Source organism: Xiphias gladius, chromosome 6 (assembly GCF_016859285.1).
Source record: "Xiphias gladius isolate SHS-SW01 ecotype Sanya breed wild chromosome 6, ASM1685928v1, whole genome shotgun sequence".
Taxonomy (NCBI): Eukaryota; Metazoa; Chordata; class Actinopteri; order Istiophoriformes; family Xiphiidae; genus Xiphias; species Xiphias gladius.
The window spans coordinates 23,624,652-23,642,606 of NC_053405.1; the positions used below are offsets into that span (position 1 = coordinate 23,624,652).

Genomic DNA, 17,955 nt, shown 5'->3' on the forward strand with positions numbered 1-17,955 from the left:
GACTATTTACCCATTTATGATTCAATTCCAACTACTTATCAATTTATTAATTAACCTACAGCAACACAGTTATAGTCCAATTTATCCCTACAGGAAAAAAAAAAATAAGGTAAATGGCATGGTGACAAAATGACAAAAATGATTAGTCAAAATTTAAATTGCATTAAACAGACAAACAAAAATTCAGAAAAAATTAAGCAGAACAATAAACATCACAAACAAATACAAAAAGAACCTGTTTATTTTCATATATAAACATAATTTTCATAATGTTGTGAAAACATTTTTTGTAACAAACAAAAGATGGAGCCAGGTCCTTTGTTTATGTAGCTTCTTTCTATGTCTCAGTCTTAAGAGAGTTCCAGGGCTTCCTCTGACTCCAGACGCTCCTCAGTTTTTTGAAACCCATCTCCTCCACGCTCTCTAGCTTCACCTTCAGCCTCCACACTCTCCTCTCCCTGCCCCTGGCTGGTCATGGTAGTTTCCAGCCCATCCTGGTCAGCACTGGCGTTCTGAGAGTCAGCTCCCTCCTCATCCTCATCTTCTACGTCCATCTCAAAAACACGTATGTGCCTCAGATTGGCACTTAACTGCCAGGAAAGAAAGAGTAAATGTCTTGAAACAGCCCAATATGTTCATTCACATACATGACTCCACTGGCAGATAAGAGTGAGAACACTGACAATGGATCATCTGACCTTACTGATCAGTGAAACGAATATACGAACATTGCAGTACAGTTCATCCATGCATGCATAATATCCCACACCAAAATCCCCATGCACTAAAAAAATGCATTGGAAAGTACTAGAGATAAATTTGACTTACCACACAGGCCACTTTGCGGATTCCATTGACAGCTACAAACTGAGCCTTCATGCTCTCTAGTTCTCGCCACTGATTCCCCAACACCAGGCCTTGGCATGGGATGGCACTGTTCTGCTGGTCCAACCTGACAATAAAGGTGACATATGCAGTATCATAAAGTTAGGCCCTGTCTCTGCTGTTTTTAGAGCATAGCCTAAACCACTTCTGGTCCAGCACCATGAAAATGTTTCCTAGATTATGCATTTAGCAAAGGGAATGTAGGGGAAATTTTATTTACTTGTACGTAATTATAGGTCTGAGTCTGAGGTTAAAGTATGTGGTCAATATTTTGTTAAACTGAGAAATGAAGAGAAAATATATACTTATTCAATTCTAAAATGTAGTTTCTATTTTCTGATTGTTAAACAAATTGAATGTTCAGACTGGTGAGACATATTACTATGAAAGGAAGATATTACTAATAATGTGCGTGCACACGCGCACGCACGCACTCACGCACACACACCTCAGTTTAGGCTCCCAGTGAAATTCGGTCTCACAGCTCAGGGTTGAAGCAAGAGGGAGCTGAGCTAGGACACGCCTACTATTGTCTTCTTCTGCTCCTTGCAAGACCACAGTTAGCATTTCATCGTCATAGAAACAAGCATCTAGGCAGCTGTAAACATAATGAGACCTAAAAAAGGAAATAAAAGTAAGTTATGATAGGAACATCTTCACCAGCCAAGGAATTAGTGTGCATTTATGTCTGTTTAACAAATTAAATGGTAGGAATGACATGAGAGCTCACTGGGCTGCAGCATTATCATCATCCGCATTGTCAAGATGGTGGCTGAGGTCAATCGACATGACACTGTTGGGAATGTGCCTGTGCAAGCAAGACAAATTTGGGTGAAAACGGATAAATAAACGGATACGGAAAAAAAACTCACATGCACATATAAGCACAGAAATGTACCTGTTTGGGTCTGTTCCTTTCCGTAATAGGTAGAGCTTGCAGGGTGAAATATCTGGCATGCAGAACACAACATAATGCATTTTGGCCTTCTTGTCATTCCACCTGTATGATGACCAAGACACATCATTACTACAAACAGCTATTTTACTGTTACAGATTATTGTGAACCCCACAATGTTTGTGTTTTACATACAAAGATGGAAGTTCAAAAAGTCGGGGAGTGTTTTCAGAGCTGGAAAGACAACGGACATGAACAAATCAATACAACTTAAATCACACGAATTTAGTCATATTTTAAATAATGTAGATTTTTTTTTTTTTTTTTTTTACAGAGACATCAGATCATACCTCTCTGGCACAGTGTACAAGGGCAAAAAGACGGCCTGTTTTACAGACTTCCCAATTACTTCCTGCATACAAATAAACAATGAATACGCAACATGTAACATGGGAGAATACTTATGAATTTAGTGAAGCAACTCTAAAGTTTACAAATACATTTTTAAAAATAATTCAAAAAGAAAGTTCAGTCAACTTCTATTCAATGACAGAGAATTACCAAAACACCTTATATCCTGGCCTTGGCCAAAAAGCTGTATTTTGGCTACAGGATGTGCAAAATGCTGCAGAGAGGCTTTTCAGCTACACACAAAATGGACAATATGGCTCCTACTCTCAAAGCCTATCTTGAACACACATTTCAGACTGTTTTAATTCCCCCTGAGCTTGAGCATAGCTGACTGCCGGACAAGTGTCTCCTAACTGCTCCTAGGTCTAGTATAATAAAAAGGTGAGATGACTTTGAATTTCATGGCCCCTGACATTTGTAGCTATACGCTTAATTGTGCTGGTTAGAAATAAATAAATGCAAATGTGAGAAAGAGCAAGATGCAAATCAATGAAAACTCACTGCAGGTTTCTGTAGACACTGCTCAATGACATTTTCCATCATCCTCTTGACAAAGTGCAAAGACTTTTGGGGATATGAAGGAAACAGCAAAGGGCTCTCTAGAGAAACCAGTCAAACATTTTATCTGTTAGTTATGACACTAGCATGTTGCATCAAACACATCCATTAACCTTATTCCAAAATGTAGTTTAAAAATTATACATTTTTAATCACTATTTTTCTGCACTTATTAAATAAGGATCATAGCTCACGCTTCAGGTGCGTACTCTCCTGCAAAAACCTCAGCCACTGGTTTCCCTTGGTGGTGGGGGGAGACACGAGGTCGTCATCCTCGTCCTTAAGGTACTATAGATGTCCATATGAGAGAGAAACCAGAATGAAAGATGGCAGCTCCACTCAAAAACACTTGAGACAACACAACAAAAAACCACTTACCTGACCAACCCGTTCCACATTGAAATACTTTCCTTTGCGATCAAAGAGTTCCTCATTCTGTTAAAACAGGCAGCGATTAAACTCAGTTTGCAAAAAGCTATAAATATGTTGAACAAATGTATTTAATTGTCATTACAGTGCTATTATGCTGATCTCACCTCACTGAAATGCTCAGACAGGAAGTCAGCAACAAAGGCAATGTCCTTCTGAGTCATCTAAGAGATAAATCAACTTGTTTAAATCAAAATAAATAAATAAATAAAACCAGGAACACTTTAAAAATCACAAATCTTTCTCTCAAAAACTTTGATAACTCACCTTGTTGAGTTCTGGTGGCACATGCTCCTCACACATTCTTAGCATAGCTGTGGAGAAATAAAAAAAAATAAAAAAACAGTTTGAGCTTAAAGACAATATTTAAAACTTAATACTCTTAAACTAGTGCATGTCAAATTGCATAAATGCACACAATGATAAATGTCTCTATCAACAAGTCAAACTTCTAAGCTTTCATTGTATTTGACTGACTAACTTTTATTCTTACCAACATACAGCCACCGAAAAAAGGCTTTAAAGTTTTTCATACTCTTGTCAATCACCCTATATGACAAAATAAAAGAAGTGATTATATAGAATGCAGTGAAATAACATGAACACTACTAACGAAACAAGATGCAAATGTATTCTGACATGTTTTAACTCACTGCAGAAGTTCATTGGCTTTCAGAGAAAAGGAACCCACGGCTGTGATAGCACCTGAGAACACAAAACACACATGATGTTCTCGATGATAAAAGGCTAAATTTCTGCGATCATGTGGGTTAGGGAAATGGTACCTTCTATAGCTGCTGAATCCAGACCAAGGGGCTCGAACTTTTGCTTCCATAGGGACATGCCTTTCACCTCACTTAGGTGATACAACAGGGCCTCAGAGCCACTGCAGTGAGCAAAAAAGGAGGGAGGGAGTTTACATGAGAACACCCAGGCTTCTGGCAGCATTGAGGAGAGATGAATAGCTGAAAATACCTCTGCAGGTGGCTGATAACTAGCTTCTGGATGCTGGAGTAAGAGGACTCAATGGACTGGCCAAGCTTCTTCAGGCCCTATGATAGAAATGGAAAATATAAACGAGAAACAAATGCAATGTGATTTTCAGCTATACCAACAAATGTATCTGTAATACAACATCGCAAACGGTCTAGAAAGAAAGAAGTTATATCTGAACTCCAGATAAATTCAAGTTTGAGTTCTAACAGAAGCATTTACACCACCAACTTAGTCTCACCTTGACAGTCAGCTGGTTCATGAGAAGAGCTTGTAGTTCTGGGCTACATGAAAGCAGAAAGCAATTGGCAAGCAAATTAAAAATGCTGCATGATTTAAAAATCCAGTTTTTCACAAACAGACTTAACCTCTTAAAAGCAGTTTAACTAACCCGAGAAATGTTGCCACCATCTACAGAATTCTCCAAGCATCGTGACATGAGAATAAAAAAATGCTAGCAGTAGAAATGGTTCTTTCTCACCTTGATTGTCCCCACAGCAAAAGCTCTAGAAACTCATCCTGAACCTGAGTGCTTGTGTTCTTTTCCTTTAAAAAAAAAAAAAAGGAAAAAAAGACATTTGTTGGTACTTTCTTATATTAGCCAATTTAGACAACAACCTACAACTACTGACCTGAACAAACTTAGTGAGTCGAAGATCCATCTGCATGAGGATGTCCTCCCAGGCTTCACACATACATGTAAGTGAGAGATGCAGGTACTGCAGCAGGGTGGAGATGTGGGTGAACTTGCGCGCCATCCTGGTGACTTCAGGCAGACAGTCGGACAACAACCCAGTGTCCAGCTGGAAGACAGAGTCAGATGTTAAAATAAAATAAAAATGCAGGTTAGAGCCCACGTGAGCTTGTGAAGAATAAAGAAGTCTACAGGAAATGGAAAATGAAGGCAATTCAATTCATCGCACCTGAATGTAGCAAATCTCTGGGTTGTTGTTGGCAGACCTGACCTCTGTGATGACGGAGAGAGACTTGAGATCACTAGACAGACTCAGGCTGCGACATGTTCCTGATACCTATAAACCATAATTAAAAGGAACAAGAGTTTAATCATATAATTCAGATATGACTATTTGAGATCTAATATTGGATTTTTTACCAGTACTGGTTTCACTAGTACAATTCATTGGTGTTTACTTCAGAATTATAATCTAAAAATAAATAATCCAATACAATTTTTGTGTTATTAATGAAATTTTAGTGAAATTTTGTTGAGACTGTGTCAGATAAGTATTGATTCCACTTTACAGTAATATTTAATATCAAAATTTGTTGTGGTGTTGCAAAGAGTCCCATTCTATTCTAAGATGTTTCAATCATGCGATCCACTTCAGTTTAGTTTTGCCTTTTGGTATAACACTTGACACATTTCAGCACTACAGATACATTTTTTGCTGGCTATAAATTCATCACTGACTATTAATATCAGTCACTTGATCTATATTGGTCTTTCAGAGAATATAAAGGACAACTCCTATGAATGAATTAAAGAGCCTTACTCCAGTTAAGGTGGCAATCTTGTACATCCCATAGGCATAAAGCTCCACAAAGCCATCATCTCCCCCAAGAACAAGTATATTCAGTCTGCACAGAAACAAAATGGTCTGGTGAAATAATCTGCAGTCCAACCTGAAAAGAAGACTACATCAAAATGTCATATTTTTTTCTGTGTTGATTACATGATAGGTTTAATTTACCTGACTTCTCCCAGGAGATTCATTATCTCATCAGACTTTTCCTCGCTGCAACACAGATAAATAAATACTTTCAGATGCTATCAGAAATGATCAAAACATACATTACATAACTAATGTAGGACTGATGAATTATTCATTAAAATACTCTCCCACCTGAAGATCTTTGATGTTGTGCTATAGCTGGGAAAAACAAAAGTATCAATAAATGTTATCCAGTCGACCTAGGAATTGCCTTCTTATAATTTCATGAATAATTAAAGCTACTGTTACCTCTTTGGGAGTGTTGGTAATTTAGGAAGAAAAAGTTTAGATTCATCTTCTGAGTTGTAAAAGGAGTTGAGGGCACTGAAACACATCAAGAAGACCAATAATTTACGTTATTCTTGAAAATTAAATGTCCTTTGTGCCACTGGTTTGATCCCTGAGCCCCACGCATACCTGCTCTCCTCCATCACCTCCATCCAGTGCATGCAGGTCACAGGGTTCTGCATTGGAAACACGTGAAGGATCTCTGCTTTCTCAACACCACACAGGACCACCTGCTTGGTGTCTCCATGGCTGAAGGCCAATACTGCAGATTGAAGTGAAGATAAAACTATAATAGCTTCATGATCCCATTAATAAGCAATCAAAAAATTTGGGAAAGATGCATGTAGTCATTTCTTACTTTTGCCATCAGGCCTCCAGGCAAGTGCAGTGATCTCCTTCCCAGTATACTCACTGGGTGGTAAGCTCCAAACACGCTGGAAACTAGCCAAGCGATGTAGTAGCAACTATGAACAAATTGGAGCCATAAAACTACAAAACAATAAAAGACAACAAGTCATGTTTTAAGATTAAAAATTAAAAAAGAAAATTTTTTCTTTACCTCTCCAGTTGTGTTGGCCAGAGCAATCAGATCCCTTTTGGGAGACCATGCCATACACAGTACAGGGTTAGGAAGCTGCTTCTCTCCTACTTGCCGGAAGGCAGGCATACTGTGGCCTGGAAAAAGTGAAAAGTTTTAATAAGTACATAAATAACAGACATCAGCTCTCAGTTTGGACAACTATGCTTCAATATTTTGAAAAATTCTCTTCTGTGATAATGTAACCCTGTGACTCGTGCTCGAGGAAGACAGGACAGTTGAGCCTTTGTTGATACATGTTCATATCTGCTTGTGTCTCTACACTGAAGCAGAGCTGGTTGATCACATATTTTTAATGTTTCCTTTTGTCTTTTTTAAAACTGAAAACATTAGTGGATTAATCAATATGTTGATCAACAGAAAATTAATCAGCACTATTATGATAATTAATTAATTGTTTGACAGCAAAAACTGAAAACATGCTGGTTTTCTTCGTCTTATATGATTGTAAACACTTTGGGGTTTTGGACTGTTGGTCGAACAATAACATTTTCTGACATTTTTTGGAAAATATTATTAACCTATTATTTGAGAAAGATTGATCACTGACTAAAATAAGTACGTATTTTTGTGAATGGATGTAATTATCTATGAAATTTTTTTTAAAACGCCTACATGCAGAGCACGAAAGTGCCATTTTTAGAGTTAGCAGTCACTTCGATGGCAGAAACTTTTTATTTTTATTTTACATATGACTTGTGGTGGGTGGTATGAGGAAAAAAAAGTGTTATTACCGTAATATATGATGGTAAGTCCAGTAAATAACAGGCAGTCATGCATCCTTTCAGACTAATATTATGATATTATGATGAACAAAAGACTCTAGACGCTCTCAAGTCTCATTTCATTTTAAGATGGTTTGCTACCAATCTGTTGACTCCCTGAGGTCCCATTAAAGAATAATAGCTGGCGACACTGTCACGCAGAAATATAAAAACATGCAACTGGCATGTAAATATACATTTAATAATACACGTGTTAATGCTAGCGCCGACCTAAAAATTGCAGTGCCAGAAAGTCAAACTACATAACACTCGATGGTCATGAGCCGGACCCTTACTCACTTGCTGTTTAGAGTTGGCAGATGAGAAGCTTCTGTGCCAGTGTTAGCAGGTTTGTTAGCAAGCCGAGGAAGCTAATGTAGAAAGAAACCCACGGCTAGCTTCACCGTGATGGACGTCACAGGAGGCGATATAACGGCTGCAACATACCGTTGTGAAATATGAAAGTGTCGATTCCACTCTGCTCTGTCCTGCAAAGCATTTAATTTAAGTTTTCTTCATGATGTTTCACAATTACGCGGACAGCGCCATATTATCCCTTCGACCAATCACTGTGGAGCAACGGGACTCGTGACACGACAAATTTGTTCATTGGGAAAACGCAATTCGTAAATGAATGGGTGCAGTTGAGCTGGTTAAAGTAGTAACGAGGTTTTCTGAAACACTAAATGTTCTTGTAATGCTTTATTGTTTGGAAGCCAACATGGTGATCGCTGCTGGCCAAACGCTGGCATTGCATGTGTACAGGTTAAAACCGAGGTCCCGACACAGTAAGTCAAAAATACAAGCAGCCACAGTGTGGTTATAAACCTGTCTATTTTAAAAGTTTTATTCTGACAGTCCGCACCGGAAGTTTTGGTATACTATTGCCTGGCCCGACGCTGGACGAGTTGATGGTCAATCATGAGTGTTCATTACCCCCTAGTGGCTACAGTAACTACAGCTCAGTGCAGTTGGAAAGTTTAATTTGGAAGTGTCTGTTGTTGCCATAAGAATGTCGCCGAGCTCAAGGGTCTGATGCCCTCCATTGTTTAACTTGTGATGTTTTTCTGTCCGAAATATTACAATGCATTGATGCTAGTGGAGTTCGCCTATGGGCTAAACATTACTTATAGTGTAAGAAGGTTACTCAATATCCCGTCAGATTTGATTGAATTATTGACCTCTATATTTAGGATCTTCACTACCCTCCAGTGGCCACAGTGGGGAACTGCAGCACATTAAATTCATCAAGTTAAAGGATAATTCCAGTATTTTTAAAAGTTTGGCCCTACTTTCTAGTTTTTGGGTCTAAATGATTGATGGGGACAAAATGTTTGGAATGGATCCAATATTGAGCGAGAACTTTGGCAACGGTGAAATGGCTGTAATGTAAGCCAAAGGGGCATTTGTGTATTTTTTTTGGGCATTTTTGGGCATCAGAGTATGTCTACTAAGAGTTCTTGTTTTTGCCACTGACAGGCTCAGATCATTATAAATGAGATAATTGTACAAATTTTACAAACCCTCTGAATAACAACAGCCTCTTGTTTATGTCACTTTTGAGAAAAATATGTGCTTGAAAACATTGAAAAAAATCTTAAAATAACTTTTAATATGATGGATTAGCATGTTTGTATAAATATCAATTCAAGAAAATGAGTTCTCCATGTAAATAAATTGATATTAGGTGAAAAAGTTTTTACAAGTTTGACATTATTATTATCTCCACTTTTTCATGACTTGGATATAGCATGGACAACTTGACATTTTTTGCTCGGCCAGATCCTACTTAGTTGCTACTGCATCTAAGTTTATTTTAAAAAAAAAAAGGGGGGGAAAAAAGAAGAAAAAAAAATATATATATATTTCATTGGCTGAGATCAAAAATATCTAAGGTCCACTACAATGGACGCTGGCTGACGCCTTATTTTTATATAATAATAAGTGTTCACTGCCCTCTAGTGGACACAAGGAGAAACTGCAAAATATTAAATTTTTAAAGTTAGCCTCAGTGCAGACATAGCAGATTACTAATTCTTACAGTGGGTACTTTCAAAATGTAAGGAAACTATAATGTTTTAATTGATCTTTAATTCATATTTAATAAATATTCATACTGATTATTGGTATTACAGATGTATATAGAGGTGTAATTGTGTCTGCATCAAATAGGACACAATAGCATAGTAAGGAGCCTACATACGGGGTTATACGATACACAGAGGTCTAGTTACACATTGTGACCACCGGAGGTAGTGTAGACACATTATTATAAATGTTCTTTTGGCAAACAACAGTGCTTAAAACTTTCAAAAACAGAGGTGAAGTTTAGCACTCGGTGTGTCAACTGAATGCAAAAAACACTCAGCTCAATGATCGTCAAGGCAGACAGGACGCTTGAAATAAAACTCTCAAAATTACCAGAAGCCTTGGTGGTGTGTGGGTACATTTTGCCACCAATTGTCTATGCTGGGTAGTCTGATTCCAGTGAAGCATATAGTGTAAGATATCAGGTTGTAGTGGTACTATCTTGGTTTTTGGTAGTTTTAGAGGTTATTTAAACGCGCAGTTGTTGGAGACTAGCTATAACTGTTAGTTATACAGCTAGCTAGTTCATTAGAGCTAGTTGCTATGCCTTTTAGCTAATGTGTTTTTGTTTTGTTTTGTGAGTGGTGTGTTTTCAAGTGTGTTTTTATATTATGTCTGCTCTTGCGCTGAAATTATTTTAATCCAAGACAAATGTCTCCTTGGGACGCAATTTTAAAAAAATAAAATAAATTTAAAAAAAAAACTTCGACCTTGACCTCAATGACTCTTGATTTTATCTTCAGGGAGACTAAAACCAAATACTGGGTCAAACAATAATATGACACAATTTAGTACATTAATACTGCAGATTCAACATTCCACTAAATAAGCATGCACAGTGGTGTTTGCTAAACAACCATTAATATGAATCACACAGGAGCTTCACAGCCCTTCACCACGGAAATAATACTCTCTCAAGTGTATTTTTCTTTTCAACTGTGACCTACTGTGTGTCAAGATAATGCCTCTGCCTGACCGTGCTAGAAATATGGGTCTAGCACAAGAGGAAACACAGAGGCATCCAAAAATATTTTTAAACACTATAGATAATTACTCTATGCAGACACCGTTAAACATAATCTATGATGCAAGGAATAGTGTTGTGGTGTGCACATGTGGTATAAAAGAAGAGTGCTGGAAATGTTCCCGCACTCTTCTTACATAGACCGCAGACAGATACAGTTCCGTAGGTTAAAGAAAGTCACCACTAAATAATGCAGGTATTTTTAAATGATACCTTACACAGAATCATTGCTAATTGGGGCATGGTGACAAGTGAGTAGGATTTGATAAGATTACTGATTATTTGGCGTGTGTGTAGTTAGTGTGTGTGTGTCTGTGTGTACAGTAGATAGTTCTTACAGTGGAAATTCTTTCCAAACTTATCACTAGCACTCAACTGTAATCAGTAGATTGATGAAGAACCAGAATAGCTCTGAGAGCACAAAATGTGATAGTGGCCTAGAAATAGACCAAGTGAGGCTGCATGGTCTTCAACTGTCTGTGCCCGTCTAACCCACTGTTTGGGCCTTAGTCTAAACCATCTTTCTCTAATATACTAAATAGTCGGCCTATTATTTGTGGACTGGGCAGACAGAAAAACTTGTTCAAACCTTTACATACTCTATGTTGGCAGCATTCACCTTGACCAAACCCAGTGCTGAACCTTCATCTCAGCTCTAGTTTTTGCTAAATCCTCCCAGGCCCATTTTAAAAGAACTTAGCTACAGGTAGAACAGACAAGTGGGTGGCCTGGGGTCATCGGGTAAAATCAGCAGGACACAGTGGCAACACTGACAAGCTGCTGTCACATCACTGTGTCATATTAGACGTCTTCACTAGGCAAACCGTAACCCAGCCAATAACTGACCTATTCAGTGGGATGTTTGATATCTCTTCGTTAACCAGACCTCCGGCTGTAACGATGAATGATGCACATTGAGGGCCTCTGAACGTTACATGAACCCCCATTGTCCTGGCTCATTAGTGCCTATTAAGGGTGTGTGGTGTCAAATATTGTGTCTCCGTGGTGTGGGGTTTTCCTTGTTTACAGTGTTTATTTAAAAAATACTGGTTCTGTAAAAAAATGTCACTGCTACCTTCTGTTCCCAAGGACTACCTTAACACTCTCTCTTCTTGCCAGTATTCCGGCTGTGAAACCTGAGCCGGGGGCCAAATATAGCCCCACACAGTGAGCAGTTAGGGACCAGGACAGATGGGAGAGCAGGCCACTGCAGAGGCAGTACGCAATTGGACCCTGAACCTGAGAGATCCTGTTGACTGTCTGACCAATAAGGCTGCTCTTCTGGAAAGAGAATCTTCTTTTTGGCTCATTCTTACTTAATAAACAAAACAAACCTGGAACCACAAAACTAGGAGAAAGCGTTTCGACAAATAGCCCACTTTAAGGTAAGTTTTTCCGTCTTTTTGTTGATATTTTCACCTGCATTTGATGGTTCAGTTCTTAACTGTTTATCAAGAATATGTCCTAGATCATTTAATGAAACAGTACAGCTATTTTAAACATGGTCTTTATATATATCAGTCAAGTTCAAACATGGTATATGCAGTAGCTTCTCTATCATGTTTTTAAGGACATTTTGAGATATAAATATATAAATTTTCCACAGTCATATTTAATCATCACTGTGCTGTGATTGTTGTTCTCTTCAGATAATGGAGCATTTGAGGGGCGTTGTCTTTGTTTATTTCTTTGAATTCTTTAACCCAGTGAATGTCAATGAATGTTCGTGCATATCCAGTCATACCTGTGTGTGTGTGTTTGAAGGTAGTGACTGAGTTTGAAGGACCTCACTCCTGTGCGGGTGGGGTTGCACTGCTGCTGTGAAACATGGCCCAGGAGATTAAAAATAACAACAGCTGGTCTTCAGGGCGCCATGGGGCGCTGAGTGGCACACTGCGTCATATATGCATCTACACCAACAGTTTCATAACATATTATGCAGCTAGAGTCAAAGTCTCCAGGGATTAGAACCATGCTCCTCTTAGACTAAACGTGCATGTGACCTATTTTACATCTGAATCACACTGTGAGATTCTTATGTTACATGTAAACTCACGAGTGAGAATGCATCAGGTGATACAAATGTGTTCGTGTGCTCTTGTTCATCATTATTCTTCCTTTTTCGCAAAACAGCACTGCCACAGTTGGGGGAAAAAATGTTCAATTTAACAAATTTATTTCATAAATCTATAATATGAGCATATGGATAGTCAGAATTTAGACATGAGTGTATACCTCCTAAGAATTAATCAAAAACATCTAATTATATGTAATCTGTATCGTGCATAGCAATATTTACATGCATGCTAAAAAGGATCAGTCTATTGACAGAAAATTAATTAGTGACTGTTTCGATAATTGATCCATCTATTGATTTAAGAGGAAAAAATATCAAACGTGCAGGTTATAGCTGTGCTCTGCTTTATATCATTCTAAACGGAGTGATGAGTGGATACATTTGACTGTTAGTCAGACAAAACAAGAACACTGGACCATTTTGTTGATATTTTCTGCCATTTTTATAGACAGAATTCAACTCTTGATTGGTTAAAAAAACAATGATTGGATGAATCAGAAATGAATACAATCAGTATTTTCTGCCCTGAATGAAAAGTACAACAAAGGACAGAGTGATGGGGTAAAATGGTCTGACGGAAACAGAGCGAGTAAGAAATGTCAGTCATGTTCACTATGACCTCAGAAAAGGCCTTTGCTAATACCCACCAACTGTGTCCAGACAACACGGGCCTGAGTCATCCTGCCAGCTATGGCTGCGAGTATGAGAATGATCCAGTTTTGTGAAGTCTATATTTTAAGATTGATTTCTCTTGTGTCGGTTTGTCATTTCCCTTTTTACTGATGGGTATCATGTAGAGTATAAACTGTAATGTCACAGTTGTACGTGTGTAATTTGCTGGTTAATGAGAGCTGATGGTATTTCAGGATGCAGGACGGGAGTTGGAATCAGCCACTCCCCATCTCTCTGCTGCTAAAAGACTCAGTGGCAGGTGGGATTTTGGAGGGCGATGGGGGTGTGTTTTCTGAGGCATCCTCTGATGGGGAACTCTACCTGGACTCTGTGACAGAGCTGGATTCTGGAGATGGGGACTTTGCAGATCTTACTTCCTTCTTAAGTGCAGAAGAGTTTAATCGTAGCCTGGATCTGGCCTGGGAGGCCTTTGGTGACACATGTGAATCTGAAGATCCAGGTCCCTCTAATCCTACACCCCAGGAGCAGGTTCTCCAACCTATCCCCTCCCTCCCTGTGAACACCGAGACTACTGAAAACCTCCCCACAAGCCCGAACCTGCACCACCAGACCAAAGTCCCCTATCTAGATGATAATGCAGCAGTTAAAGTCTCCTCCAGCCAGAATGCCACCCACAACAGACCTGAACAAGTGTCCAGTGAGGCTCCGTCCTCTGCTGAGAAAATTGTCTGCCAAAAACCCATCCAGCCCGTTTATAAGCAGGATAAACCCAGGCTGGTACATGAAGGCCTGGAGCTGAATGATCGTGTGGCTTCAGCCACGGAGTTCTGTAGCCGAGCTGCCACGTTCATCGAGGAGCTGTCCTCCATTTTCAAAGGTCCTGCTCGCGTGGAGCAGCAGGTGGAAAAGCACTCGTCCTCTCCTGATAGTGGCTATCTGTCTCCCGGGAGCCAGCAGCCAGTCCCTCAGGACACAGTCTCTGCTCCCTCTCTGCCTCGTGGGCAGCAAGAGCAGACACAGTACAGCCAGACAGACACGGGCCCTCAGCCTGGAGGCCCGGTGGGAGTGGCAGCTTCTGCAGGGTACCAACACTCTGGAGCACCAACCACAACTGGAGCCCTCTCCCCTCCTCACTTCCTCCAGAAGCTGAAGAGTCAGGAGGTGGCAGAAGGAAGCCCCATCCGTCTGGAATGTCGAGTCAGAGGAAACCCCCTCCCGCTCATCAGGTAAGTCTAACCTGACCAATATGACTTAAATGTGAAGGTGAGATTTGACAGGTATCTGCTGTTTGATATTATAAAAAGTTTTTTTTTTTTTTTTTGTGGAGAATAAGCACATGTTGCACATTTCAAATACTGCAGCGCAGAGAAATCTTAAAATATCACAATATTGTGAATATTACACCTTGATATTCCTTTTTATAAATAATAAACTGGGAAAGAAATTGTTCATTTGTGACCCTACTTGTACCATTGCTATGAGAAATGCTTTCTTAGTTCATTCAGATATTTACCCAATGTTTCAGTCTCGGGTCGGGTGAAATGATTGACAGTGAAAATATGGAAAATAAACAGGGGGGAAAAAATTGAGATTCAATGAAAATGTAATTATGAATCACTTTGGTAAAACATTGAATTTCTTATTTAATAATTTTGAATCAAAATTCATTTAATTTATTCTTCTTTCAAATGATTTATCTTTTTTGTTTATGTATATGATCCTGTTTTTAAGTGTCTTTAACTCAGTGACTGTCAATTTATGTTTACATGATTTTGCACATTTTTCAGGTGATTCATCATCTACTTTTTGAATTTTTTTAGCTGGTTTACCAATCAGTTGATTGATTAAGTGATCACTCGTTGAGGGGCACAAATCAGTTCTCATATATTCCCCATCTGTTGACTGATGATTAAGAATTGTTGCCTTCTTCAGTTACTATTGTCTTGTATTCAGTCTGATGATGAACACCATGTGCTTTCACCAAGATTAAAGCTGGTTTCATTTTCTTAAACTTTTAAATTAGCAAGGGTGTCTTCAGCTGCAGCAAAATGGGAAAATTCCTGCTACTGATTTTGATATGACACCAGCGGTTCACACAGACGGTGACTTAACAAAGCACCTTGTGGATGGAGGATAACTTTTCTGTTATACCTGTAGTTTTCCATAGGCTTGACACAGTAGTTAACTTTGCTTGTTAAGTGAAGGTGGGCCACTGTTGTGTAAAGTAGCTATCGTCCTGATTCAGACTTGCTCTCTTGCCTTTCGTTTTGCTGTAATTTGTCTCCGATGTATTAAGCAGTCCTTGCATCCATCGTTCTGATACTGACAAGCACAGACACTATTTCAGTTGACACTAGTGCGCCAAGTTATACTCCAAACCTGAATAAGGGTCAGTTCACCCTACTTACAAACACATTTTCTCACTTATTTCCTGTGGTATCTCGCCATGCAGACAGTTTTGGTTTTATTAGTCATGGTTTTGAGAGGTCTGTCTCTGAGATTTCTGTTGCTACCTTAACAAGTGGAGGTAAATGGAATTTGATTTGTGGTACTTACAGTACTGAAGAAATACATTTTTAAAAATGTGACAGCAACTTGATTTATGGGACTGTATCTTTGGTCGAAAGGAATGTCAAGAGTGAACTATACAGAGTAACCACGACATTGTTTGTGGAAGGACACGTTGCTGCTGAATTTTTTTTTAAAGTAATTTTTTGATGCTGGAAGCACAACAAACAAAACTCCTTTCACATTTCATTTGCTTTGGATTGACGGTAGAAGTCCTACAGAGTAAGATCAAAACCTCTGCAAATAATGCCCAAACTGTCCTCATGACAAGGTTTTACTAGGGGCAAATAAAAAAACATTTCATTTTGTAATTTCAGTGAAACATGCCCTGAAGAAAAGTGATTCTCCAGGTGTATTTTGATTTCAAGATTTTGAATGAATATGATCCAAGAATACACTGACCTAGAGCATATGAACAGCCCTTTATATCACAGCGTCAGTGATGCTGACCAGACCAAGCGTCAGGATCCAGCCTCGCTGGCCTGGCCGCTGGAGATAAGGTGAGTGAGGTGGGCGGCGGCCAAGAGGTGAGAGTTACCTATGTGTTATCAAGGGTTGCAGGCACTTCCATTCTGTGTAAGCACATTTGTCCATCGGTACCTGTGCCAGGTGTCTGATATATGTCTGGATGAACTCTTATTCCACTTGAAAGGACAGCACCCCCTTCCCCTGGTTATTTGCACCAGTTCATCCGCAAACTAAAAATACACTCCTCTCTTGTTTCAACAAATGTCATCCTCACAGTTCAGTCAACATGCTTGTTGTTTACTATAGAGAAATACCTGAACTACTTTAAGTTTCAATCTACTTGATTGTTACGATTTCAGGGGTATAAGGAAGGTATTTCTGCAGCGTTTGTGTTCCTCCTCCTCATAGTTAAAGTTTTCTGGGTGAAAAAGTTTCAGTTTCACCTTGAAATGATTAAACCTCAATACTCAGAATAGCTCCTTTTAAATTTCTGCTTGACTGGGATGGAAGCTGAAACTGTTTTTTCCCACTATTTACTAACACCACACACAGTACTGTATATTTTGTATCTTGTTCTTCCAGCACTGCATTGTATAATTTGGGTTTAACTACTCCTTGTCTTGCCTGAGTTTATTATAATAGACGTGCCAAAAGGATCCAGTGGAGTCAAACGGTTTCAGTTTCAGTGGGTTTTGAGCAGGCGATGCGTTTTTAGGTGTTTGTGTCATCAGAAGTCATAAAGTCAGTGGCCCAGGACGTGTATCTCTCCAGTAGGCTATGAGGGGCCTCTTCTGCAGCTGTATAAATAGTCTTCAGGCCAACAGAAGCTATGCTCAGGAATGCAGGCAATGCAGTGACAGTGCGTTTTCAGTCAACAGGCTCTACATCTCCCCACATCTCCTTGGGGAATATGAAGGTAGTGTGTAGCATGTTTTACCACAGGGAGACGGGAGAGCCAAGACACTGTGGGCATACCGACAACCTATAACACAGAAAATGAAAGGAAAGCTGAGAGAAGTGAGGTGGAAAAGTAAAAATTGTAGCCAAGTACTCGGCATCATCTCTCCATAATTTCGTAATCTATGTATAGTTCACAAGTGTCGCAAAAAAGTTGAAAGCAAATTTAGTTGTTATAGAATGAGATGGCAGTATTTTAGGACTGAGTACACGCAAACCCATTCTACATTTTTAAGCACCAAGAGAGTCTGCTGCTATTTCTATCTAGACGAAAACACTCAAGACACACAAACACATACAACAGCACACACTTTTATTGTTTGATGGATCATGTGTTTTGCTCCACTGCCGGCTCTTTCAATGACTAGCACTCAGTGTTGTTTGTGTGCTGTTAAAAAAAAAGTGTCACTTTCTGTGTTGCCTACTGATTCTGGACACTAGATGGCAGCAAATTATTTATTATCAAAATAAAACAGTTTGTTAAAAATGTTTGTTAAAAATGTAAAAAATATCCACATAGTGATATACTAAGAAGTACCGTTGTAAAGAAAGTTTATTATCTGTATCTGTAATGAGATTTCATAT

The 17,955-nt window shown here is 39.0% G+C and overlaps 2 protein-coding genes across 10 annotated transcripts in view; one reads left to right on the top strand and one right to left on the bottom strand.

Moving 5' to 3' along the window:
- Positions 1-272: 272 nt before the first annotated feature.
- Positions 273-8,140, bottom strand: anapc4 (anaphase promoting complex subunit 4). Of its 2 annotated transcripts, none has more exons than XM_040127695.1 (28): positions 7,526-7,623; positions 6,753-6,868; positions 6,552-6,657; positions 6,323-6,455; positions 6,155-6,229; positions 6,038-6,064; positions 5,885-5,929; positions 5,687-5,771; positions 5,096-5,203; positions 4,805-4,975; positions 4,654-4,718; positions 4,414-4,456; positions 4,155-4,231; positions 3,965-4,065; positions 3,833-3,884; positions 3,673-3,728; positions 3,447-3,493; positions 3,287-3,343; positions 3,129-3,185; positions 2,945-3,038; positions 2,694-2,791; positions 2,132-2,193; positions 1,977-2,015; positions 1,784-1,885; positions 1,616-1,693; positions 1,334-1,501; positions 829-952; positions 273-590 (listed from the first exon to the last, which is right to left on the bottom strand). In XM_040127695.1, exons 1-28 carry the CDS (start codon positions 7,569-7,571, stop codon positions 351-353), a joined length of 2,472 nt encoding a protein of 823 aa, XP_039983629.1. In that variant the 5' UTR covers positions 7,572-7,623; the 3' UTR covers positions 273-350. The 2 variants fall into 2 exon arrangements, with proteins under 2 accessions (XP_039983629.1, XP_039983631.1); XM_040127697.1 differs by lacking the exon at positions 7,526-7,623 and adding an exon at positions 7,856-8,140 and having other exon boundaries at positions 274-590.
- Positions 8,141-11,838: 3,698 nt separating this feature from the next.
- The window catches only part of palld (palladin, cytoskeletal associated protein), a 53,741-nt gene continuing 47,624 nt past the window's right edge, over positions 11,839-17,955 (top strand). For 4 of the 8 annotated variants that reach the window (XM_040128055.1, XM_040128057.1, XM_040128060.1 and 1 more), the window contains exons 1-2: positions 11,842-12,052; positions 13,611-14,603. In XM_040128055.1, the coding sequence (XP_039983989.1) occupies positions 13,612-14,603 (992 nt within the window). In that variant the 5' untranslated portion in view covers positions 11,842-12,052; position 13,611. Of the gene's footprint in view, positions 12,053-13,610; positions 14,604-17,955 lie in introns of all 8 variants that reach the window. The other 4 variants (XM_040128061.1, XM_040128062.1, XM_040128054.1 and 1 more) reach the window with 3 other exon arrangements.

Coding starts and splice junctions, on each gene's coding strand:
- anapc4 (XM_040127695.1), bottom strand. CDS start 7,571: ATGCATGACTGCCTGTTATTTACTGGACTTACCATCATATATTACG. Junction 6,065..6,154: donor TTACCAACACTCCCAAAGAG/GTAACAGTAGCT, acceptor TGTTTTTCCCAG/CTATAGCACAACATCAAAGA. Junction 3,344..3,446: donor TGCCACCAGAACTCAACAAG/GTGAGTTATCAA, acceptor TTTATCTCTTAG/ATGACTCAGAAGGACATTGC.